The 25,758-nt window shown below is 32.4% G+C and overlaps 1 protein-coding gene across 1 annotated transcript; it reads right to left on the bottom strand.

Moving 5' to 3' along the window:
- Positions 1–6,096: 6,096 nt before the first annotated feature.
- On the bottom strand, positions 6,097–25,641 carry LOC143069616 (actin-histidine N-methyltransferase-like). The gene is made up of 16 exons (XM_076244339.1): positions 25,484–25,641; positions 22,958–23,099; positions 22,079–22,174; positions 21,494–21,639; positions 20,656–20,728; positions 19,931–20,041; positions 18,373–18,453; positions 16,904–16,968; positions 16,355–16,413; positions 15,548–15,662; positions 12,655–12,729; positions 12,035–12,134; positions 11,415–11,481; positions 10,934–11,019; positions 10,444–10,604; positions 6,097–7,307 (listed from the first exon to the last, which is right to left on the bottom strand). Exons 2-16 carry the CDS (start codon positions 23,070–23,072, stop codon positions 7,119–7,121), a joined length of 1,539 nt encoding a protein of 512 aa, XP_076100454.1. The 5' UTR covers positions 23,073–23,099; positions 25,484–25,641; the 3' UTR covers positions 6,097–7,118.
- Positions 25,642–25,758: the final 117 nt, after the last annotated feature.

Here is a 25,758-nt window from a genome sequence, read left to right as displayed (position 1 = left end):
AATCAGACTACATCTTCTTTTTATAATTTCTATGAGATATCATTTTCAGTGTTTTAGTTCTACCAACGAGTATCATTGGATGAACACATTCATGTCCTATTTAACTTTTCCTACAAGTTTTTAAATTATAATGGAATCTGCACATTTGAAAATATTCCATTAATTTTAAGGCCTTATGCGTAATACTTAATTTGATTGGAAATCTATAAAACTACCATTAAAATCAGGTCATGCAGAACACGGAAGTTGCATGTTCCACTTAAGCATTTAAATTTCAATACTTCTTTAATAGTATTTACATTTATATATTTCTTGTTCAAATCATTGAGAGAAAAAAAAATGAAAAAATATACACTTCAGAAAAATCATGTGACGACTATATATAAAGTTACCATAGATAATGAGAGCACTATGTGATGATCTGAAATTGATTACGCAATCCTAATTTGGACTAAAAATTGATTTGAAATATTTATAAATAATGGTAGATTTTGTGTCTCTTAATGATTATGTAAAATTTTCAATCACTGTAAGTGTCAAATGAGAAAAAGAAATAAAGTGTAAATATGCCCCAAAAAATTAAATAATAATCCAAACGCCACCACATTTTAAAGTTTTATCGCATCTAGAATGTTAAAATACGAAAGCAAAAACTCCTAAAGAGACCTCTTAAACAAACTAGATATCGGTTTTAGACCACATTATATTCTGCTTATAACCTCATTGTAAATCTTGCATACAATTCTGTCAAGAATTAGATAGATCCCTGCTCGATAGTACCGACTCAAAACAGACATTTGGTCAGTTTCCAAAGCCGGCCATCGTTTTCCGAACTGAGTGGAGCAATGTGTTTTACGCTTCCAAAATGAGTGTATAAATGTGACCGACGCTTCAAAACTATGTGCAGCAATTTGAGTGACGCTTCCAACCTGATTGAAGCAATGTTACGGACACTTCCTAACTGAGTGAAGCAATGTGACAGACGCGTCCGAACTAAGTGAAGCAATGTGACGGACGCTTTCGAACTGAGTGAAGCAATGTGACGGACGCTTTCGAACTGAGTGGAGCAATGTGACGGACGCTTCCGAACTGAGTGCAGCAATTTAAATGACGATTCCAAACTAATTGAAACAATATGACGGACGATTCCGAACTGAGTGAAACAATATGACGGACGCGTCCTAACTGAATGAAGCAATGTGACGGACGCTTTCGAACTGAATGAAGCAATGTGACGGACGCTTTCGAACTGAGTGGATCAATGTGACGGGAGCTTCCGAACTGAGTGCAGCAATTAGAGTGACGCTTCCAAACTGATTGTAGCAATGTGACGGACGCTTCCGAACTGAGTGAACCATTGGGTTGACGCGTCCTAACTGAGTGAAGCAATGTGACGGACACTTTCAAACTGAATGGAGCAATGTGACGGACACTTCCGAACTCAGTGCAGCAATTTGAGTGACGCTTCGAAACTGATTGAAGCAATGTGACAGACGTTTCCGAACTGAGTGAAGCAATGAGACGGAGGCGTCCGAACTGAGAGAAGCAATGTGACGGACGCTTTCGAACAGACTGGAGCAATGTGGTGGACGCGTCCGAATTGAGTGAAGCAATGTGACGGACGCTTTTGAATTGAGGGTAGCAATGTGACCGATGCTTCCGAACTGAGTGCAGTAATTTGAGTGACGCTTTCAAACTGAGTGAAGCAATGTGACGGACGCTTCCGAACTGAGTGCAGCAATTTGAGTGACGTTTCCAAACCAATTGAAGCAAAGTGACGGACGCTTCCGACTTGAGTGAAGCAATATGACGGACGCTTCTGAACTGAGTGTAGCAATGAGACGGACGCTTCAGAACTGAGTGCAGCAATTTGAGTGACGTTTCCGAACTGAGTTCAGCAATTTTAGTGACGCTTCCAAACTGATTGAAAAAATGTGACGGACGCGTCCGAACTGAGAGAAGCAATGTGACGGACGCTTTCGAGCTGAGTGGAGCAATGTGACGGACGCTTATTGAAGGACTCAAAGTCGAAAATACCAGCACTATAACCAAACAGAAAGACAACGAAAAGACAAACAATTGAAAGGGTCAATAATCTCTCTTCCAATAGCGATATCCTTCGTATAAGTGCTGTTAAAACACGTCGAGGAGTAACATCCATGCAATGAATAGATATCACGCAATAGCAGATTCGTAAATGTCTTTTATTAAACCCTGATACTTCACAATTTCTGAAACCATCTGTCATGTAAATTCTCTTAATATATCCTAAAACTTGACTGAATGTCAAGTCACAGCGTTTTCTCTATCTTTTATTCCGTTAACAACATGCATGGCATGGTATACAAAATTGCTTTAATTCGCGAAACTTTCCATTGAAGGACAATACAAAGTTCTCTACTCTGTTTCAAAATAAAAAGTTTTTTTAAAGCACTGTTATGAATTTATAGTACATAAATAAAGGAACTGAAACAGCAGAGACAATAGTCTATGTGCTTCTTTTCGAGGTATATATATGGAATAGACCCACATCACCCCCCCTTTTTTTTTTTTCTAAATATTTGTTTGTGTTTTTATTTTTCATAAGTAACCTTTCTTTGATACTTTAACATGTGTTCACTTATTTAATGTGTTCTCGGCCATGGAAAATAAGAGTGGAATAGAGAGGCATCATAAATAAACTACATGTGTGTACTGTTATTTTATTAGCATAAGGATAGGAGCAAGAAAACATAAAATTAGTGAAAATAGGTAAAAAAAAATAAATAAAGATGGTTTATATTAAAAAAAAAAAAAAATTTAGAAAATAAAGGTTCTCCATTCACAAAACGGCTGTGGTAGTGATTGCCAGTGAAATTTAATACATATCACCCTAGTCCAAGTGGTAGTAATTGCCAGTGAAATTTAATACATATCACCCTAGTCCAAGTGGTATTGATTGCCAGTGAAATTTAATACATATCACCCTAGTCCAAGTGGTAGTGATTGCCAGTGAAATTTAATACATATCACCCTAGTCCAAGTGGTAGTGATTGCCAGTGAGATTTAATACATATCACCCTAGTCCAAGCGGTATTGATTGCCAGTGAAATTTAATACATATCACCCTAGTCCAAGCGGTAGTGATTGCCAGTGAGATTTAATACATATCACCCTAGTCCAAGTGGTAGTGATTGCCAGTGAGATTTAATACATATCACCCTAGTCCAAGTGGTAGTGATTGCCAGTGAGATTTAATACATATCACCCTAGTCCAAGTGGTATTGATTGCCAGTGAAATTTAATACATATCACCCTAGTCCAAGTGGTAGTGATTGCCAGTGAAATTTAATACATATCACCCTAGTCCAAGTGGTAGTGATTGCCAGTGAGATTTAATACATATCACCCTAGTCCAAGTGGTAGTGATTGCCAGTGAAATTTAATACATATCACCCTAGTCCAAGTGGTAGTGATTGCCAGTGAGATTTAATACATATCACCCTAGTCCAAGCGGTATTGATTGCCAGTGAGATTTAATACATATCACCCTAGTCCAAGCGGTAGTGATTGCCAGCGAGATTTAATACATATCAGCCTAGTCCAAGTGGTATTGATTGCCAGTGAGATTTAATACATATCACCCTAGTCCAAGTGGTAGTGATTGCCAGTGAGATTTAATACATATCACCCTAGTCCAAGTGGTAGTGATTGCCAGTGAGATTTAATACATATCACCCTAGTCCAAGTGGTAGTGATTGCCAGTGAAATTTAATACATATCACCCTAGTCCAAGTGGTAGTGATTGCCAGTGAGATTTAATACATATCACCCTAGTCCAAGTGGTATTGATTGCCAGTGAAATTTAATACATATCACCCTAGTCCAAGTGGTAGTGATTGCCAGTGAGATTTAATACATATCACCCTAGTCCAAGTGGTAGTGATTGCCAGTGAGATTTAATACATATCACCCTAGTCCAAATAACTTCATTATAAGAAACTATATGTTAATGTACCATTTTTGAAAACAAGCAACACCGATAACTCATAATCTGAGTCCTTCGTGGGAACAGGCGATTCATATGCTTGTAAATAATTTCATTTTTTTCGAAATGACAAACGATGAGAATGTATTTAATGTTTATTGGAGTTTTGTATAAAATCAGTATGTTTATTGGATTTAAACAAATTCGTCATAACCTAACCAACAATCAAATTTTAATAACTCTGATAGCTGAATATGTCACAGGAACTTGCGAATACTCTTAAAATATATGAAGCTAGGTAGAGAAGTTAAAGAAAGAACTTAAATAATTCCAGCGGCAAATATTTCATGAATGTTAAAGAGGAGAACTAATTAGTATAAATACATAAGGTAAATCCTGTAATATTAGTCGACCAGAAAGAGGGGAATGCTCCTGACAAATGTTGGTATATTTGATGGTGGGGTCATGGACATTTGCTTACTTTTGGTTTGTCCCGTTTGTTTGTAAAACCCTTGCAAAGCTGAGCGATCGTTAGCAATCAATTTTTAATAGCAGTTCAAATACCACGTCTACGGATTCTATAAGTAGATTTAAAAGTACGACCACTGTAAGACTATGTATCGGACTTCTGGGTCAGTGTTGGACCAAAAGAATGTCTGAATAGCTGGACGACCCCATGTTGCAAACAAAATTGATTTTCTTATTTTTATATTGAATTTTATATATGTTTGAAATTACAATAATAAAGTTCCAAAGATGCACGTTGTGAAAAAAGTCAGAATTTCTGTTTACAATGTCTAGGTTATAAATGGTTTCCATGCAATCAATGTCATGTCTAACTCAAGTCTGTTGAATTCCATAAAATATTATAATTAATATGATAAATGTGATATAAGAGTTGACCACCACCGGAGGTTTTGTCACGATCAAGGGTAGAAGGTCTGTCTGCAAGGTCACAATCACACAATTAATCGAACTGTACATCCTAACATTCATACATACAAAGTCAAGTTGGAATTTTTAATGCCTTCAATGATATTGATGGTGGTGCTTGATAATATCTAAACCAATCGCAATAGAGGAGAGAGGGTTGTAAATAAGGTTGAAATAGCTGTCAGCAAGATCTAGTCAAAATCTGTATTTACAGTATACCTGAATTAAGATATATAAATATCAGGGTATGGGGTACCAATAGGGAGTTTTGCTTGCTGTTTCCTCTAAGAATGACATTGGGATTACAAGCTTGATATTTGGATTGTAGTTGTAGCCAATAAACATTGATGTGTTAGAGAGTATCATGTTCCCTCAGAGGTTTCAATCAGGCACAAGCAATTTGTCATTTACTTCATTTTTATTTTTGATTACTTTTAGCATGAACCTCCTCCAAAATAAGTGGTTGAAAGAGTCATGTTTTTTTCATAGCTCTTTCATTATGTGATTGTCAATTCAAGAAAAAACACCAATGGTAAGTCAAAGGAGAATCATAAAATTTGGTATCCCTTTTCTTACTCTGTCATGATTCATTGTGTTTGCAGCTAAAGTTTTCGAAATATTCTATAAATTATAAATTGAAATACAATATAAACGTCTAAGAGCAAAATTCCCATGTAGGTTTGTTGCAGTGGAGTAGCATACAGCATAAGAGGAAAGACTGGTCCATCTGAATGAAGTCTAAAGTTATGACCATAAGAATGAATGATTGTTGATGTTTTAAATGCCACTTGTATGCACCATTTTTGAACTATTTTGTGGCGGACATTTCTTATTGGTGGAGGAAGCATGAGATGCTGGGGAAAACCACTGACCTTAAATAGGAAAACTAACAATCCTAGTCAATTCAGATTGGAGTAGAATGCGCAGCACCTGCAAGGGCGGTGTTCTAACTCAAAATCTCAGTTTTGACTGGCTAGTGATTACAGTAGTAAAACAACTTAGACCACTTGGCCACCGAGGCCGTTATGATCAGAAGAGAACAGTTGATTACTAGATGTATATTGATGGATTGTTTTAAGTTCATCAGGCATAACAAATATGTTGTCAATCAAAACTTTTTAAAAAAGTGCTTTCACAAAGTCAGTTCGTTGTATCTTCACGTAAATGTTAAGAAAAACAAATTTTAAACACAGATATTGAAGCAAATATTTTATTATACAATTCCTTCATTAAAATTATTGCACAATCATTATAACAATCCACTTTGACACAAATATCAAAATACTCTAAAATACTTTTATTCATGGTTGCAATTCATGACTTGAGAAAAAAGCCCTTATTTCAAATTCTTCCTGAAAATAATAAATGGAAAATTTACTCATTGTTGGATATAAAATATTGCAGATTTTTTTGAATGCAAAAGAATTTGTGTGATCAAAAGATGCCTTATTTTGAAGTCCTCCCTAAACTTCAAATACAGTATAGTTTTATTAAATGCATATAAAGTGACATTTGTTTATGTATAAAATTAACTGAATTTAAGTTTAATTTTACAGTTGTGGACATTGGAAAAAATTAGGTTAATTGAAATATTTTGAATAAACAGACAAAAAGGTCAAACCTGAATAAAAAATAATAAGACAAAGATATTGGATGAGATATTTAAGAGGACATATTGTTTAACATATCTTCTAGTACATACTTTTTTATTCATATTCTGGGATACAACATTTCTTATCCTAAAGAACCCACTATTTGTACATAATTTTTTTTTATCATGATTATAATGCCAACTAAAAAAGAGCATTTTTACGGAGATATACACAATCATCATCTCCTAATGCGAAATGAAAAAAAAAACAACAAAAAAATAACCAAAATATGGAGAAACCTGTTTTAAATTAATTTGTTTTTGTTCAAGTAATTTTGTTCCTTTAAGTAATTAATACATGTAAATGGTTTCACTGTAAGTGGTTTAATTTTTGGGATACAAATCTTATTAGAGATTTTGTTTCCAATCAAAATGCATATTATCCTTTAAATTTATTTTTTGCATTTGCAAAATATGAAAAAATGAATTTTCAAAATTCTCGAAATCAAGTTATTTTCATTGAGAAATTGGAATCAACAAATTAAAGAACTTTGAAAGTATTTGTATCTTCCAATCTTTCCATATTAGATATGTTTTAAAATGCAGTACATTTTAAAAAAAAATATCTTAAGATTCCACATCTTTTTCTTTAGATTCAGTCTGTTTGTTGTCCTTTGAATTTTGAACACTGTCACTTTTTTTCTCTGTAGCAAATTGAACAGCATGTTGCAGAATAAGTTTCTCACATCTCCTTAACTGTATTATAAATAGTTTATTGTCTGTTATACCAGCTTCCTTTAACAAATTTTCATCCTCCTGCAATTGACAAAGAATATATCATAAACAGTAGAAAGAACTAGAGGCTCTAAAGAGCCTGTGTCGCTCACCTTGGTCTGTGTGCATATTAAACAAAGGACACAAATGGATTCATGACAAAATTGTATTTTGGTGATGGTGATGTGTTTGAAGTTCTTACTTTACTGAACGATTTTGCTTCTTACAATTATATCTATAATGAACTTTGCCCATTAGTAACAGAGAACTATATTTGGTAAAAATTTACATATATTTACCAAATTAATGAAAATTGTTAAAAATTGACTATAAAGGGCAATAACTCCTTAAGGGGTCAATTGACCATTTAGGTCATGTTGACTTATTTGTAGATCTTACTTTGCTGAACATTATTGCTGTTTACAGTTTATCGCTATCTATAATAGTATTCAAGATAACCAAAAACGGCAAAATTTCTTTAAAAATTACCAACTGGAGGGCAGCAACCCAACAACCAGTTGTCCAATTCATCTGAAAAATTCAGGGCAGATAGATATTGACTTGATTAACAATTTAACTTCTTGTCAGATTTGCTCTAGATGCTTTGAATTCATAGTTATAAGCCAAAAACTGCATTTTACCCCTATGTTCTATTTTTAGCCGTGGCGGCCATCTTGGTTGAATGGCCAGGTCATCGGACACATTTTTCAAACTAGATACCCCAAAGATGATTGTGGCCTAGTAGTTTCAGTGGAGATTTTGTAAAAGATTACTTAGATTTATGAAAAATGGTTAAAGATTGACTATAAAGGGCAATAACTCCTAAAGGGGTCAACTGACCATTTTGGTCATGTTGACTTATTTGTAGATCTTACTTTGCTGAACATTATTGCTGTTTACAATTTATCTCTATCTATAATAATATTCAAGATAATAACCAAAAACAGCAAAATTTCCTCAAAATTACCAATTCAGGGGCAGCAACCCAACAACCGATTGACCGATTCATCTGAAAATTTCAGGGCAGATAGATCTTGACCTGATAAACATTTTTATCCCATGTCAGATTTCCTCAAAATGCTTTGGTTTTTGAGTTATAAGCCAAAAACTGCATTTTACCCCTATGTTCTATTTTTAGCGGTGGCGGCCATCTTGGTTGGTTGACCAGGTCACGCCACACATTTTTTAAACTAGATACCCCAAAGATGATTGTGGCCAAGTTTGGATTAATTTGGCCCAGTAGTTTCAGAGGAGAAGATTTTTGTAAAAGATTAATTTAATTTATGAAAAATGGTTAAAATTGACTATAAAGGGCAATAACTCCTAAACGGGTCAACTGACCATTTTGGTCATGTTGACTTATTTGTAGATCTTTCTTTGCTGAACATTATTGCTGTTTACAGTTTATCTCTATCTATAATAATATTCAAGATAATAACCAAAAACAGCAAAATTTCCTCAAAATTACCAATTCAGGGGCAGCAACCCAACAACCGATTGACTGATTCATCTGAAAATTTCAGGGCAGATAGATCTTGACCTGATAAACATTTTTATCCCGTCAGATTTCCTCAAAATGCTTTGGTTTTTGAGTTATAAGCCAAAAACTGCATTTTACCCCTTTGTTCTATTTTTAGCCGTGGCGGCCATCTTGGTTGGTTGACCAGGTCACACTACACATTATTTAAACTAGATACCCCAAAGATGATTGTGGCCAAGTTTGGATTAATTTGGCCCAGTAGTTTCAGAGGAGAAGATTTTTGTAAAAGATTACTTTAATTAACGAAAAATGGTTAAAAATTGACTATAAAGGGCAATAACTCCTAAACGGGTCAACTGACCATTTTGGTCATGTTGACTTATTTGTAGATCTTACTTTGCTGAACATTATTGCTGTTTACAGTTTATCTCTATCTATAATAATATTCAAGATAATAACCAAAAACAGCAAAATTTCCTCAAAATTACCAATTCAGGGGCAGCAACCCAACAACCGATTGACCGATTCATCTGAAAATTTCAGGGCAGATAGATCTTGACCTGATAAACATTTTTACCCCATGTCAGATTTGCTCTAAATGCTTTGGTTTTTGAGTTATAAGCCAAAAACTGCATTTTACCCCTATGTTCTATTTTAGCCGTGGCGGCCATCTTGGTTGGTTGACCGGGTCACGCCACACATTTTTTAAACTAGATACCCCAATGATGATTGTGGCCAAGTTTGGTTTGATTTGGCCCAGTAGTTTCAGAGGAGAAGATTTTTGTAAAAGTTAACGACGACGGACGACGACGGACGACGGACGCCAAGTGATGAGAAAAGCTCACTTGGCCCTTCGGGCCAGGTGAGCTAAAAATGTGTAAGAAACAATATGATAACATAAACATTTACAAGAAGATGCCAATGAAATCGCATCAAGTGTTGAAACAAAGACTTTTTAAATTGTGTGGGCATTAGTCAACTGAGAAAGTTTACAAGCGGGTAAGACACGAATGGATAATGGTCACCTAATTGGGTTATTAAGAATGTTTTAAAGACAAATTAAAGAAGTGTATAAAACACTACATTTATAGGTCATATCACAAATATTTCCAACTTTGTTTGGTTTCAGAGGGGTTGAAGTCATAAAACTTTGCTCAGTGCTCGGAGCACAAAAATCATGCTCGAAACATTAAATCCAGCATTTTGATTGGTTGATTCTTGAGTCTGAGTACAGAAATCGTGCTCGAAAGCTTTATGACCGCAAGGCCAGATGTGGCTCAATGAAATCAGTCTCTTCCTAAAGCAGTACAGATAACTTTCACAGGTTGTCATTTTTTGTTTGTTTAATCCTCATTCCAGGAAATTGGGTCCAATTTTCCTTAAGTTCTCTCAGTTGTCAGAAAAACTCAAATATTACTCAAGGAGATTGATATAGATATAAAAAAGGTCAAAAGAAAATAAAAATTTGATAATAAAAAAAAATCTTTAATGCTGGACATCAATAACAAATCATATTTCAATTAAATTATTATTAAATAATTTCTTCACTAAAGTTTTCAGATGAAACTAGAAGATAATCAAATGTTTACCAACATCCTAATATCTAAGAAACATTTGGTCAATGAAGACAGGAAGTTCCTTGATATATACTTCTGTTCTATAATAATAAAAGATGGGGGAAAAATAAAACTATCATACCTCTGCTGTGGTATCATAAGCCCTCAGTAGCAATGCCAATCTTGTCTCTAAGAATTTCCACAATTTTTCCTCATTCTCCCCATTAATTGGTGTGTTGACATCTCCCATCTTTTCTAAATCCTCTTCTGACATGTTCTCACAGTCATAACAGGAGATTTCATCTAAAATTTAGTCAAACACAATGTATCAGTTTAATGTTTTAAACATTTTATTTTAGGAAAAAAATATATTAAATTCCATAGTGGTTTTAAAAGTATTGAAAAAGTCTGCATTATTGAAAACAAAAATATATATTGAAGTTTTCAGGACAAATATCTTTCATAAAATCTGATGTCTGTATGCATGATAGTATGCTCAAAATCTAATGCAGTATTTTTGATGCCTAAAATACAATGCTTGTATTTTTAAGATGCTGTATTTGTTAATTTGATAATATTACAATTAAAGAACAATTTTCAAATCATATTTAATGGATTGTAAAAGCACTTACCTTCTGTCATATTAAATACTCTAAGAAAAGACACAAGGTGTGGATCCACAGGGATTTCCCCTGAGTAAATAAAGAACATTCTGGACCTGCAATACATATAACAATGTCATTTCTGTAACAGTATACATAGTTAGTATAAAGAGTTTTTTGGAATTTTGATATTGTGTCACAAATGTCTAAACTATATCATTTTTTCATGATTGACTTAAACCATGTCTTGTTTTAAGAGGAGTTATAATAGAGCATAAAAGCAACTGTTAAGCCTTGATAAACTAGGACGTTTTTTTTGTAAGTACAAAAAATAGTAGATTTGAAAAGTTCTTTGCAGGGGTACTTTCTTTATGTTTACTCCTTCCTAGGCAATTGAACAAATGAACCTTCTAAATTGATGATCCTGTTTTCCTGTTGTTTTAATCTGTTTAATAGTGTAAAGTATATTCGTCATTTTTTTTTATATCTATAAAAATAAATCTTTACTTACGGAGCTAAACCAAGAGCTGTTAATAATTTGGTCTTTTTGTCAATAAGGTTATCACTTTTACTAATCCCTGAAAAAAATCCTTATTTAATTAAGATCATACATGTTAAAGATGTAACCTGCTGAATTCACAATAATAATATTTTCAAAAATTAAGTATTTCTCAATATGTAATGTCTACATCTTCAAAATTATGGTAAGTAAATAATAAGTGTAAGCATTGGAAAAATTAGCATTTTAGGCACGGAAAAAGATGTCTTATGATTTTTCGTAAGAAATGATTAAGAAGAAATGAATATCAAACCGTTTGATAAAACAAATACTGTGTATTCAGTTATTTTCGAGCATACCAATTTTCATTGATAGAAGGACATTTTTTGTTGTTGAAAACTTTGGAAGATTTCATTGTTAAATTTAAAACTATTACCCTGACTGGTTTATAATCCAAACTGCATCATTGACTATATAAAATAGTTAAAACAAATTGTTTATTTTACTCCTCAATGTTTATGTCAACTTAAGAATTTGTTATCCATTCTGTGAAAAGGAAACTAAAATGTAAGGTATTATCTAAGCAGAAAATATTGTAGAAGTTTTTAACTTTGTTATTCCATGAATTGTACCTAATTTAATAGCTGTTCTATCCATATCATTCTCTGGGTAAACAAATCCATTATGTACCAATAACTCTGCATTAGATCTGGCCCCGTAAAATATACTGATCTGAAAAGCCATAAGAGGAATATAGTTCTTAAAAATACCAGATTCTGTTCATTTGAAAATTTGCTTCATTGAACATAACCTTGGCAGAATTTCATAATACTATTTTTTGTTTATTGACATCAATAAGAACACTATGTCATCAAAATGTACATTATGTCATCAATAAGTACACCATGTCATGAATAAGTACACCATGTCATCAATAAGTACACCATGTCATGAATAAGTACACCATGTCATCAATAAGTACACAATGTCATTATAAATGATAAATAAGGAGGCTGAAGATACAAAAGGGTATAAAAACTTAGAAGTTGAAGACAAACTGATAATGCTATGGCAAAATTAGAAGTAAAAGACAAACGACAGTCTACAAAAACAACATAACAATAAAGACTAAGCAACTAGAAAGCCTTAAAATTGTAAAGATGTTTCAATGCATCCTATCAGAAAAACATTTAGAGATGATATCAGTTCTGACATCCTATATCTTTTCTTACCAAATTATTAGTTTACTTACCTGTTCACCTTGTTTAAATTCCTTCAAGGCAAAACAGTCACTGCAGTCTGATTCCATGTTATAATCTGTTGTTATCTAAAAATAGATTGTCAGAAAACAATGATTTCTTTGGTCAATTGTATACAATAATAACAAAATTCAACTACCGGGTAGAAATATTGTAATCCAAAACAAACTGAAAATTATAAGGTGGCCTGCCAAACCCTATCCCTAACAAGGACTTTTTTATTTTCAATTTGAGCTGATTTAATCTTACCAATATGTATGGGCTGTCCCATTAAAAGAACATAGAAAGTTGTAATCTTGATAAAATTGTTTGATCCCTAATCAAGCCAGGATTCTCATTTAATAAGGATTTTTTTATTGCAATTTCAAGGACTCATAATTTTTCATCATGGTGAGTCCTGCAGTGAGAGAATGAAATTTTATTGCTATATCATTACTTATTTCAGTCCCCATGACAAAATAGAGCAAAGCAATGACATCTAGTTAAATAATGTTTAGTCATAAAATGCTTATATTTATGCTCAGTTGATACAATGTGCAACATCTTACAATCTTTATGTATACAGTCGAACCTCGTTGTGTCGAACTCGGTTGTGTCGAAAACTCAGATGAGTGGAAGTAAATTCTTGGTCCCGGCATAATTCCTGTTTGATCAATGCATTTTAACCTCTGATGAGTCGAACTCGGATGATTCAAATTCTCGGTTAAGTCGAGGTAATTCTTAAGTCCGTCAATGTAAAATTGATGTAAATTAACCCCGATGTCTCGAAGTTCAAAAGTAAAAAAAATATCGAAAGAAATAAAAACTTTGAAAATTAATTTACGGATGTTTTTCTTGTTTAACCTATTCATTTCTATAAGTGATTAAAGCTGTGTAAACATACTTGTTTGTATAACAGTTAAAATGACATGTTTATGATGACCGCCAATCAACACCTTTGTTGATCGTCCAAGCAGAACTTGAATGTGCTGAACCAATTTCACTTGGTATAAAACATGCGCGTAGCTACGTTTACGTCAAAACGCCCGGGCGTACACTTGAATTTTGAAAATGAAAAAAAAATAAATAAAATAAGAAAATCTGGTTAAAAGCACATCAGCCGTGTGATTCTTTTAGCAGTGGATTGTAATTGTGAATAAAAAAGGAATGAATTTACTTTAATCAACTAGATCCTATTATAGATTTCTTCCAATTTTCTGTAAAAGTCTGAATCTACTTTGAATTCTGCGTACTTTTCTTATATTTATACAATTCATTATCTGCTGAGATTCGATATGCGGTTTGCATTTTTTGTCGAGCCTGTGATTTATGTCTAAAAAGCGAGTCAAAGCGTCGTCGGCGGCGTCAATATTAAGATTTCGAATTGATAAAGTGTTTTGAATGGCTCTCCGTGAAATTTTACGAAAGTTGGAAGAAAAATGTTTATGATCAAAAGAGTATCCAGAGCAATATAATAATGCTTTAATTTTCCCGCATTTAACGGATAAAAGGTATTCTTTCTGCAATTAATAAGTGGTCACAGTTTGGGCTTAAAGTTTGTTTATTCTTAATTAAACATTTTACTACTTTGTCAAACCTTTATCGAATTTGATAAAAGTTTGAAAGAGGTTTTTAAAATTTCGAAAGCATTTCTTTACGTTTATTTTCTGATCTTTACGCATAGCCGGACTTTCTTTACGCAATTAATTGTTTTTTCATGATCAATTTATAAAACATCATAGATTGTCATGAAATATTGGCACACTTTAATATTCTAGATCAAGAAAAAATATAAAAAGAGAATTTTAGTTTTTTTTTAAAACAATTTAAGGGACTGATAAATTGATTCACCTTTTGTGGGAAGGTGTTCCAGGGAATTTTTATATTGCACCTGTTAGAATTAAATTTGCATGTTCATTAAAGGGTGCTTTTGTCGATTGTATGCTCACTCACGGCTCTCTTTAAACATATTTGAAAGTAATATTGGTTTGGACGTTTTCTCTAAAACCAATGACCACTAGCTTCCAGTTTAACACGATGAATAAGTTAAACATATTTCAAAATTAAACATAAAAATAAACCAATTAGATTCAAAAGTATGTTGCTATTAATGAATCAAGTTTTACTGACAGGAATGGTAGATCTCATTCTCGATAACTCGATAGCTTTCGGGGACTTCGTCCCCTCGAAACCACTACCAGCAGGTGCTTTGACACTGAGCGGTTGGCACCCCCTTAGACCCTCGCCAAAGCTCGGGCGTACACGTTAAAATGACCCAGCTACGCCACTGTAAAAACGAAACAAATTTTAATGACCCAAGCTGAGATTAAATTAACCGTTAGAATAAGAACAATAATTAAAAGGATTAAAATAGTTTATTTATTATTATGAGTCGGTCTTTTTAATCTATGAACACTGTTCACGTTCTTTAAAGATAAGTTATGAAAATATTTTTACTTTGTTTCGCGAGTGATTCCATAATTTATAGTGTTTGACCTTTGTAAATATGTGTGTATTGATTTTATTTTCTCAGTAAAGAATAAACTACGTTAACTGTGTTTACATTTTTATTAATAGAAAGAAAAAATACGGAATAAATACACAATCATATATTATCATATCGAAAAAAGCACAATGATCAATAAATACGTATCTAGTTTACAGAAATCACATATCGGTATTTTAAACATTTCAAACATATGACGTCACACTCGACCTCGGATGAGTCGAATACTTTCGTCTGGTCCCTTCGACTTCGACACAACGAGGTTCGACTGTATTTTTGAAGTTACCAGTTTTGAAAAAGATGAGTCCAAAGAGATTTTCAAGAGCTCAGGCCTTAGTTATTACTTAATTGTGATGTGTAAAAGTTCAGCTATTTAAATAAGAGTTTTCAGTCAAACTTACTGTTCCATTACAATGATTGCACATATCCCACATTGGTATCAGACCAAATGTGATCTTACTGCCATCTGGTGTTGGAATCTGATTTTGTCTAGTCATAACTGTAGAAACTGCCCATCTGCAAAAAACATCGGTTGAAATCATAAATAAATCACATTGGAAACTTGTCATAATTAATATTTTTTTAACTCCATGAACACATTGTGTTCAGAATGAGACTTTTTAAAAACATAAGCAACACAATGGGTGCCACATGTGAAGCAGGATCTGCTTACGCTCCTGAAACTCCTGAGATCACCTCCAGTCTTTGATGGGGTTTATTTTGCTTAGATTTAGTTTTTTATGTTGTGTCTTGTGTACTATTATTTGTCTGTATGTCCTTTTCTTTTTTAGCTGTTGCATTGTCAACTTATTTTTGACATAGGAGTTTGAAAAAAGTAAAATCACAAAAATACTGAACTCAGAGGAAAATCAATTCAGAAAGTCCATAATCACATGGCAAAATCAAATAACAAAACGCATCAAAAACGAATGGACAAGAACTGTCATATTCCTGACTTGGTACAGTCATTTTCAAATGTAGAAAATGGTGGTTTGAACCTGGTTTTATTGACTGTCCCTCTGGTATCTTTGCCTCTCTATTGTGACAAACTCACAATCTTATTTATTGTAACAGACCAGTTGTCTCCCCTATGTAAACATCAAAGATTTACTTTTTTACAAATAAAATACTAATAGCTATTAACTTGAGTTGATAACACTTAATTTTCAAAAGTTCATAAAAAATTGACCTACAAAAAAGGGTCTCACCTGTAATCTTCAAAGGTAAAACAATCTTTAATTGGCAGCTTTGATGTTGCTGGCAAATTCTACAATAAATCAATACAAAAAGAAAGAATGATAAAAAGTGCAACAAATAACGGTAGTGTAACTCGCCTAGACATTCATTTTCAAAACTTCTATGGAATAGTTCTCCTTTACTTGAATAACACTGTATCTATAAACTTTCAACTTGTTTTCAGTGAAGCTCCATATAACATAATTATGATAATACTGGTGATATCTATGTGTTCTTTTTAATTTTGTTGTGACAAGTTGATGTATGCAAATTCAATAAGAAATTAAAATAATTAATTCAACGCATTAAGTTTTTAACCTAAAAATTTCTACTGAAATTCCCAATATCAAGCCAGTAGGAGGCAAATATTTGACTATAAGTAGTAGTTGTACACCCTTCACTAACAAACCAATACAAAACACAGCTGAGAATCAAACTTCAAGATATGAGTTAGAATGAGTACCTGTAAAGAGGATTTCCCCACAAACAATAACATTTTCAAAGGTGCTGGATTTACTTACCTGAAATAATCTGTAAAAGTAGGCATACTGTCTGGCTATGTTTTTCAACTGATTATAACAATCACCTAGAAAATAAATGTATATTCTAATATGACGTGCTTCTTTCGCTTTGTAAACAACACTGTGATAAAATTCTCGATAATCTATACTTAGCGCAGGCTCAGAGATATATATATATAATAATGGCTTTTACAATATACTTCCCACGTAAATCTACATGTATTGGAACCTATTTGCAGACCCTTTGCCGATTTTATTGATTTAAAAAAAGACAAAATAACTGTTACTCTTATTCGTATGCATAATCAAATAAAAATAAAATAAAATTCCATGAAAGTCAATTATTTTTTTTCGGCACATCATAGTTAAGTCTGATTTCAAAACATGACGTCATATATGCATACAAATGAAACTGCTAAAGTTGAAAGTTTTCTGTTACGTGAACCATCGAAATTAGTATGATTAAAACTTTAAATGATTTTTGATGTAGGTTTTGTTTTATTTTCTATTCTATTGCATTATTTGCATATTTACTGATTTCAGCAAGGCTCCTTAGTTTCGAAATGTCAACTTTGGATTTGACGGAAGCTTACGAGAAAATCATGTAAATTAAAAATGGCAAATGTTGGGTTTAAGAATTAGCAGAATTAAACAGATTTTTTTTTCTAGCGGTTATTCACGAAATTACCCATGCAAGCTACGGATTCATTAAGATATTTGAGCTTTATCTAACAGGGAGTAAAAAAGATCAGCCACACACAAACCAAACCAACTCTCGCTTTAGTATTTTAATGACCATATTTGTCGGATTGTCCTATAAGAATCGAAATAATACATGAAAGTCATAGATTGTTGTAAATTCACACATGGCCTGAGCCGTGATATTCGTTAATTTTATCCCATGCTCAGGACAAAATTCAAATATCATGACCCAGGACATGTGTAAATTTCCAACAATCTATGGCTTCCATGAATTATTTCTAAAATAAAACATCATAACACTGAAACATTATTGTTTCATGCATGAAAACAAGTGTCTGTATATTTCAAAATATTTACAATGACAACCTGACCTGAAATATAAATACCGGTAGTTATTTATGATGATCCAGTATGCAGGTGTGGATTCACAGAACATAGACACTTAAATTGGTCAACATGCATACAAAGTAGTGCAAAGAGTTATTGCATATTTAGCATGTTTATTAAAAAGACACAGGGCGTTTCTTTAAAAATCATATCAGAATTTTTACAAATCTTTTTCCACAACCTGACGATGAGAGCAGAACACAGCAATGTATTGTTGTCTTAAAGACGACTACGTTACATCAAGGCTGTAAGAAATATTTTAGAATAACCTCTTAACAAAATGTTAGCACGATTCTAAAAACAAAACTTGGCTACTGATAACTGAACCTTGGCACTAATGAGAGATAACCCTACCTGTGCAAAGGGAGATAATAACTTACTTTGTACAGGAGAGCCTTTTAGAAGTTTAATTTCATCCTCTGTAAAGTAGAGTGGTGTGCAATATGAATCTGGTAATACATTTATCATATGTTAAGGTTATAAGTACATGTTTTTTATATTTGAGGAAACAACTTGTATTGGGACACTGGATTGACAGTTGTTTGCCTTATCGTAATATTGTGGCGAGAGCTATGGAAAGTAAGGACCAAAGTTTTTTTTTAATTTTTGAGATTGAAGTTTACTATGATTTCACCTTAAAATTTCTTGGTTTTACTATAATAACATTAACGGTACCAATTTTCCTGCACCAGATGCGCATTTCAACAATACATGTCTCTTCAGTGATGCTCGTGGCCAAAATATTTGAAATCCAAAGCTTATATAAACGATGAAGAGCTATAATTCAAAAGGTCCAAAAAGTATAGCCAAATCCGTGAAAGGAATCAGAGCTTTGCATGAGGGAGATACACTTTCAATTGAACAACAATGTACTCAAAAATCAAAACAATATATGCAAGCATATAAGGTGAAAAACTTGAATTTTAACGCCAAAGCAGTGTAATTCTGTCACTGATGTGAATTGTTAACCTTGATAAATGCTATACAACATATTTTTTGTAATATAAATTATATCTTACATTTTCCTAGCATGGAAAAGGGGAGATTAGTCATTGTTTTTATATCGAAAAAATCAAATAAAAGTAAAAACAGGCTTTGTTTATTATGTAGCTTCCGAAATATTACCTGACATTTTTTGTAATATAAATTATATCTTACATTTTCCTAGCATGGAAAAGGGGAGATAAGTCATTGTTTTTATATCGAAAAAGTCAAATAAAAGTAAAAACAGGCTTTGTTTATTATGTAGCTTCCGAAATATTACCTGACATTTTTTGTATAAATTATATCTTACATTTTCCTAGCATGGAAAAGGGGAGATAAGTCATTGTTTTTATATCAAAGAAGTCAAATAAAAGTAAAAACAGGCTTTGTTTATTATGTAGCTTCCAAAATATTACCCGATATAATAAGAGTATGTTCATGATATAATGCTTTAGGCCAAAATAAAATATATGTCTGTTTCCTGCTTCCAAGGCAAATAAATCAGGGTCGGTAGGTCGGGATTTTTTTTTTTTTTATTTTTTTTTTTATTATTGCACTCCCTGTCAGATTTGCAGTCGGTTGTCGGTTACATGTTATGTTTGGTTAGGGTCCTGTACCCCAAAATGATTTAATCCCTTTAAAGAAACTTTAATTGAATAATCCTCCCAGTGCTGACATTTTTTAAACCTTAATTGTAGCACATTTGTGCTGGGAGCAGACATTTTGATTGTTTGGGCATAGTAAAATACGGATCTGGATCGGACCGGAAATGAATTTTTCCGGACCAGAAACGATTTTTTTCCGGATTTGAATAAAAAGATCTAGGGTCGGGGGGGTTTGAGTCAGGGTTGGTCGGGAAACAGGAAACAGACATATATTTTTTTTTGGCCTTATAAGAATAATTTACCATGAGTAAGAAAGTTTCAGCTGAGTGAAAAATATGTAAAAGGATATCAATGTAAGGTTTCCAGAATGATTCAAGCATCTTCTTCTCACAGAGTAGGTGGAGGGCTAGTAGTATACTTGGCATGGCTTGTAACATTTTATCTTGCCCAATTAATGGTCCTATTAAAAAAATATAGACATGTACTTTTTTTTATCGTATTTTGTTCTTTAATTAATAAATCATTTGAATACATTAAACACTAATCAATACAAATATAAAATATAATTGTTAATATCAGAAAAGTTTATGCTTATTGTGTCATCATTAATATTTCTCTTTCTATTCATTCATTTAAAATCAGAACAATTTTATTTCCTCAAAAATAAGCTGACATGCACTGTTTTACATTGTCATTTCAGAGCCTTTTATAGCTGACTATGCGGTATGGCCTTTGCTAATTTCTGTGTCATTTTTGTCACTTGTGGACAGTTGTCTCATTGGCAATCATACCACATCTTCTTTTTTATATGCACTGTTAACAACATTTTTTTAACCATTGAATGTTTTAGTTATCAAATTTCTATCATAAAATGCGAGGCAGATCTACATGTATCATAAATCAAAGTTTTGTACAGTGAAAGTGTAAGAGACCTTCTAAATTTGCATCTACAGAAGGTAACTCCATTTTCAAAGTGCCTTCCTGGGTACCATGTTTAAATGGAACAGCCTCTATGCCTTCCTGGTATGTTGTTTAAATGGAACAGTCTCTAATCTCTATATATATATATATTACCCAATACTGAATCTCTGGCTGTTTGTGTTGTCATCATGACTTTTCTAGGTATGGTTAAAAATGGATCAGCTTCCTGGAAAAAGAAATAAAGTTTGTAAATCTTCTAATATGTACACATTTATATATAGATTCCACAACTTCAACAAGCGTATTACAATATTTCTCCACTCAAGACATTTAAATTTTAATATTGAAAGCGTGAGGCTTGCAGAGCGTTTTAAATAATTAAAATTTAACTGTTGAGAGCGGAGAAATATCGTTATACACGAGTTATAGTGGTGTAATCTGTTTCTCTTATGATTTTTTATCCTTCCTTTTAAAGATTTGATTTAAAGTTGTGTACTTTTGATGTGACGTTATCAAGCATGGTCGCCTTTTTTCATGACGTCACAATAAGAAAATTCAGAATAAAACAAGAAAATTTAACGTCACAATAAAATTTCAACCAATCATTTGACGAGAACAGATTTTTCAGTAGTGAGGAGAAATATTTTTCTCACAAGGGTTAGGAAATGTGAAAATAGCACAAAAAATTAAAGAAAGATCCACACAAAACTTAAAAAGGATTGTAAGCAAAATATAGCTGAGAAAATCTATTCAATATTTCATGGACACCATGATCCATTTCAGTTCCATGTTAGTTTTTTTTTTTACCTGAAAAGCACAATTTGCCATGGCTACAACCATGACTACTGCTCTCTCTTTTACATTTTCATAATGAATTGTTTATTATTTTATTAAATTTATCATCAATTGCTAAAATATTGCCATTGTGTAAATTAAAGTTCTAAAAACTATCAATTTAATTTTATTATATGTTCATTAATTTACTACTTACTTTGAGATCTTTGGTGGCTTGTAAGCCATATCCACAACCAGGAAAGTTCTTTATATCTACCACACTTGTTTCTACACCATTACTATGTAACCATTCTATAAATCCTGGGAAATTCTTCTCTCTGTCTACTGCAGGAGTACATAGACCTAGAAATGAAAGACAACTCTATTAACATAAAAGGAGAATGTGTCCATAGGACACAGATTATGCCAAACCTTGCATAAAACATTATAGAGGACACTATTAAAGAATCAATTTTTCCATTTTTTGAATTTGATCTGAGTTTTGTGGTACATTTGTAATAAAAATTGTGTATGAGTTTCGAAACATTTGGTTGAGGCAAATTAAAGTCAAAGAACGGAAACGAAAAATTTAAGCATTTTTTTTTCATTTATAAAGGGTATAACTCAAAATGGTAAAAATGACGCAACCTATTAAATTCAAACTTGATCTTTTTTTTGTTGTTATAAGCATTGTGTATTAGTTTCAAAACATTTAGTTCAGGCAAACTGAAGTTAGAGAAAGGAAACTAATTTTGGGACCAATATTAATTTATAACCAATGAGAGAAGAGATTTAAACAAACCTGATTGTAAATCTATAACTTTTTCAACTAGAGCCTTGATCTTCATATACTCCTCCAACTCTTTTGGACCAGCTGCATTCACAGGATTAGAACAAACTGAAATGCATGTTATAGTTGCGAAAAACTTGCTGATTATATACAAATATTTGATCAATTCAGTTTCAAAATGGATGACAAATTTGAATTCTTTGTCATACAACCTTTCTTGAGAACCTGCTATCATCCCTGAGTTTCACGTTTGTCAGTAGTTAGTCGATTTACATGTATGTACATTAATTCTGTTTTTTTGTAAACAGATTTCATTGATTTGAGAGGTCAAGATGGCCAAGGGGTCTAAGAAGTCAAATTAGTATCACTAGCCTGTAAAAACTGAGGTTGTGACTTGGTTGCAGGTGCTTTTTGATCCAATATTCATTGATTAGGATTGTCAGTTTTCTACCAAAGGTTGTGGTTCTCTCTTGCATTCTCATAAAAACTTGCCATCAGGAAATAACCAACAGTGCTGAAAATGGCTTTAGACATCAATCAATCTGGCCAAAAACAATTGCCCTATTTTATATAGATAAGTCTGAAAATTAAACCCAAAATATTAGAATTATATTTTTATGCTGACAATTTTTTTTTTCCTAAATGGAATTTGAACTCACACCTTTGATACACCACAACACCTATTGCTTATCTTCATGTCTAACTCTTTGGACCACTCATTTTAGCCTCATGTTCAGTTCTCTAGACCTCCCAACCATATCACCTCTTTATATGAATATGAATATATATGGAGAGTTGTCTCATTGGCACTCACACCATATCTTCCTATATATATATATATATATATATATATATAAAATTATGTTGGACATGATGTTACAGGATATTTACCTTCTAACAGTTGATTGACTGTATCCAAGACTTCTTTCTTTCCACCTTTTGATAATTCCTTATGCTCAGAAGCTGCAGCTGGCTTTTCTTTATTCTTTTTACTTTTCTTTCCCATTGTTTATTATTCACGTCTCTCTAAAACCTATAGATATATGTTCAATATATATAACTAAATATAAACTTAGTTTAATCAAATAAATTCAATTACATATATACATACAAGGACATTTATTTCCATTTCGCATAATCATTTATGGCATTTAAGGTTGATCCATAAAATCAACCACATGTCCCCATTCAAATGCATTGATCCTCCAAAGAAAGGATGTTCCAACCCTAGGACCCCCCCTTCCAGATCAGCCACTGTTTACCAACTATAAAGTTTCATCTTGACTAAATCAGTTTGAGGGATTCAGAACTCAGAGTAACTTCATAAGATACTAAAAGCAGAGATCTCCCTGGAATTTAATCTTGAAGGGATATTTACTAAAATAGAATGTAAGATTTGTAGATCTAGGTGTGTTTTGGGAGAGGCTATACACACAATTTCATGGGAACATTTTGATTAGATCAATAATGTGTCAATAATTTTCAACAGAGTTAAAATATGTTCTATTCATGTTAAAATAATTGCCTGTAAAAAATAATGAATTGAGGAATTTATTTTCAAGCAAAGCAACTTCACAGCAGGGGAAATGTAACACTTCAAGGTACTGTTATTCAGTCGGGGGACTTACTTAAATAAGTGATTTTCTAAATCACTGATTTAAGTAACATTATTTCCATAAAGGTTGGAATTTAGAGTTGTCTTTCTCTAATAATCACCTATTTAAGTAGTACAAATTAATCACAAGAAGAAGTTATTTAATTTTATTGTAGCTTTAAATATAGAATACTAATAATCCAGGGACTAATTATGTTCTAAACTTATCAGAACCAACATCTGTGTTGTCTAGGATGACCAGGTCATTTCAGGTGATGACCTTGTACTGAATCTAGGATAATGACATAAAAATCACTTGTTTAAATATCAGACCTCAATTTCCTTCCCAAAAATCACTTCTTTAAGTATCATTCTTTTAATAACCCCCACTAATTTCAACACCCCTGAACAGCGAAATTTTTATCGTGAACAGTAGAATTTTATTACATAATCTGAAAGATGAAACTTGAACTTCACAGGAAAAATACTCCCACTGCTGGGAAAAATCTTTTAAGAAAGTATCAGTTCATTATGTAAAGCCATTATTATAGCATTTCTTCAACTAAAATAGAATTTTCAGCTAAATTTTAGCATCAAAGGCATAAACCTTGCTACTTAAAAGAAGCAAAAAGTTCATTTTTTTTAAATTTTACTAATTAAAAGATATTATTTAAACCTATGTGTTTAAAATTTTGAAAAAACTACAAAATTCCAATTTGTGACAAAGCCTCGAATTTGCTACTCAAATAAGTGATTTAAAAATCACTTATTTCAGTAAGTCCCCTGACTGTTATTGTAGTCAAAGTAAATGATCTTAAAATTTACCATAAATGGGCAAGACCTTTTTAAAGCCTGTGATAAATTGCATTAGATTTTATTTTGTTTTTTTTGTCAGAATAATAAAACTCTTTCCTTCATTGGTCCCATAGGTGGTCTTGGGCTGCTTTTTGTTCAGGTTGTTGTCCCTTTTTCCATTCTCATTTTATTTATTTATATGTCCATTTATTAGTTGATTTATTTTGTTCAGATTATGTAACATGTACATGTACAATAAAAAATGTTGTTTATCTGTAATTTTGATTCTTCATTAATTGTTTGTAAATATTTTTTTCAGACACTGTAAATAATTTTTTAGATATAAGCTTGTGGAAGAAGATAATTTGTTCTATAGATTTGTTAGCTGTCGCATCACATACACTGAGGCTCAACGAGAAAAAAAACCCTAAGATGTGGATGATAAATTAACAATTATTTGATGCCCAGAGCAGCAGAGTGTGCAGGGTGTGGTCACAAATGCATGAAATAAATCTTTGCTTAGGATCATGCAATTGTTCATTTGTTTAAAGTATACCCTTAATAAACAGATTTTGGCAAAATGGTACATTTAATTTACCTTGAAGTGTTACATTTCCCCTGCTGTGAAATTGCTTTGCTTGAAAATAAATTCCTCAATTCGTTATTTTTTACAGGTATCAATTTAACATGAATAGAACATATTTTGTGTTAAGGCTTATTCTTTTTAATGACAAAATCTCTTTTAATAGCATTGGTACTGTTATACCCCTAAGTGCTATTCCAGACTGACCTGGCCGCTTGAACTTTTGACGCAAACAGCAATCACTTTTCCATTCTGGCGTCAGATATTTTGTTTTATGATGTAAAAATTTTACTGGAACCTGTGTGATATCCAGTAATGGCGGACAAATAGTGATAAGGTGTATTGTAGTCAAAGTAAATGATCTTAAAATTTACCATAAATGGGCAATTTTATACCTTTCCTGTGTTTGGTAAAAAAAAAGAGACTTCACATACAATTTACCTACCAGTAAAGCAATAATGAATGATAGCTGTAATTGGACAACTGAAATGCAACCCGTTTTTGGCAAAGGATCTAGTCGGTTTTAACACAAGCTGACAATGTGATATTAAATTTCAGCAGTATCTCACTAATTCCAACTTCCGCTGTGTTCTACGTCACCACATTTCGTATGTCGTGAAAATCTCCCGATCATTTTATATTCAAATAAAATCTAATGCACTTTATTTAAGATAAAAAAAGTATTAAAACAAAATCTATAAATCATTTGAAATTACTGCT

Source organism: Mytilus galloprovincialis, chromosome 3 (assembly GCF_965363235.1).
Source record: "Mytilus galloprovincialis chromosome 3, xbMytGall1.hap1.1, whole genome shotgun sequence".
NCBI lineage: Eukaryota > Metazoa > Mollusca > Bivalvia > Mytilida > Mytilidae > Mytilus > Mytilus galloprovincialis.
This window is presented reverse-complemented; position numbering and strand designations above follow the sequence as displayed.

Coding starts and splice junctions, on each gene's coding strand:
- LOC143069616 (XM_076244339.1), bottom strand. CDS start 23,072: ATGGGAAAGAAAAGTAAAAAGAATAAAGAAAAGCCAGCTGCAGCTTCT. Junction 15,663..16,354: donor TTTACCTTTGAAGATTACAG/GTGAGACCCTTT, acceptor TGTTTTTTGCAG/ATGGGCAGTTTCTACAGTTA. Junction 7,308..10,443: donor CTTATGATACCACAGCAGAG/GTATGATAGTTT, acceptor TGTCAATTGCAG/GAGGATGAAAATTTGTTAAA.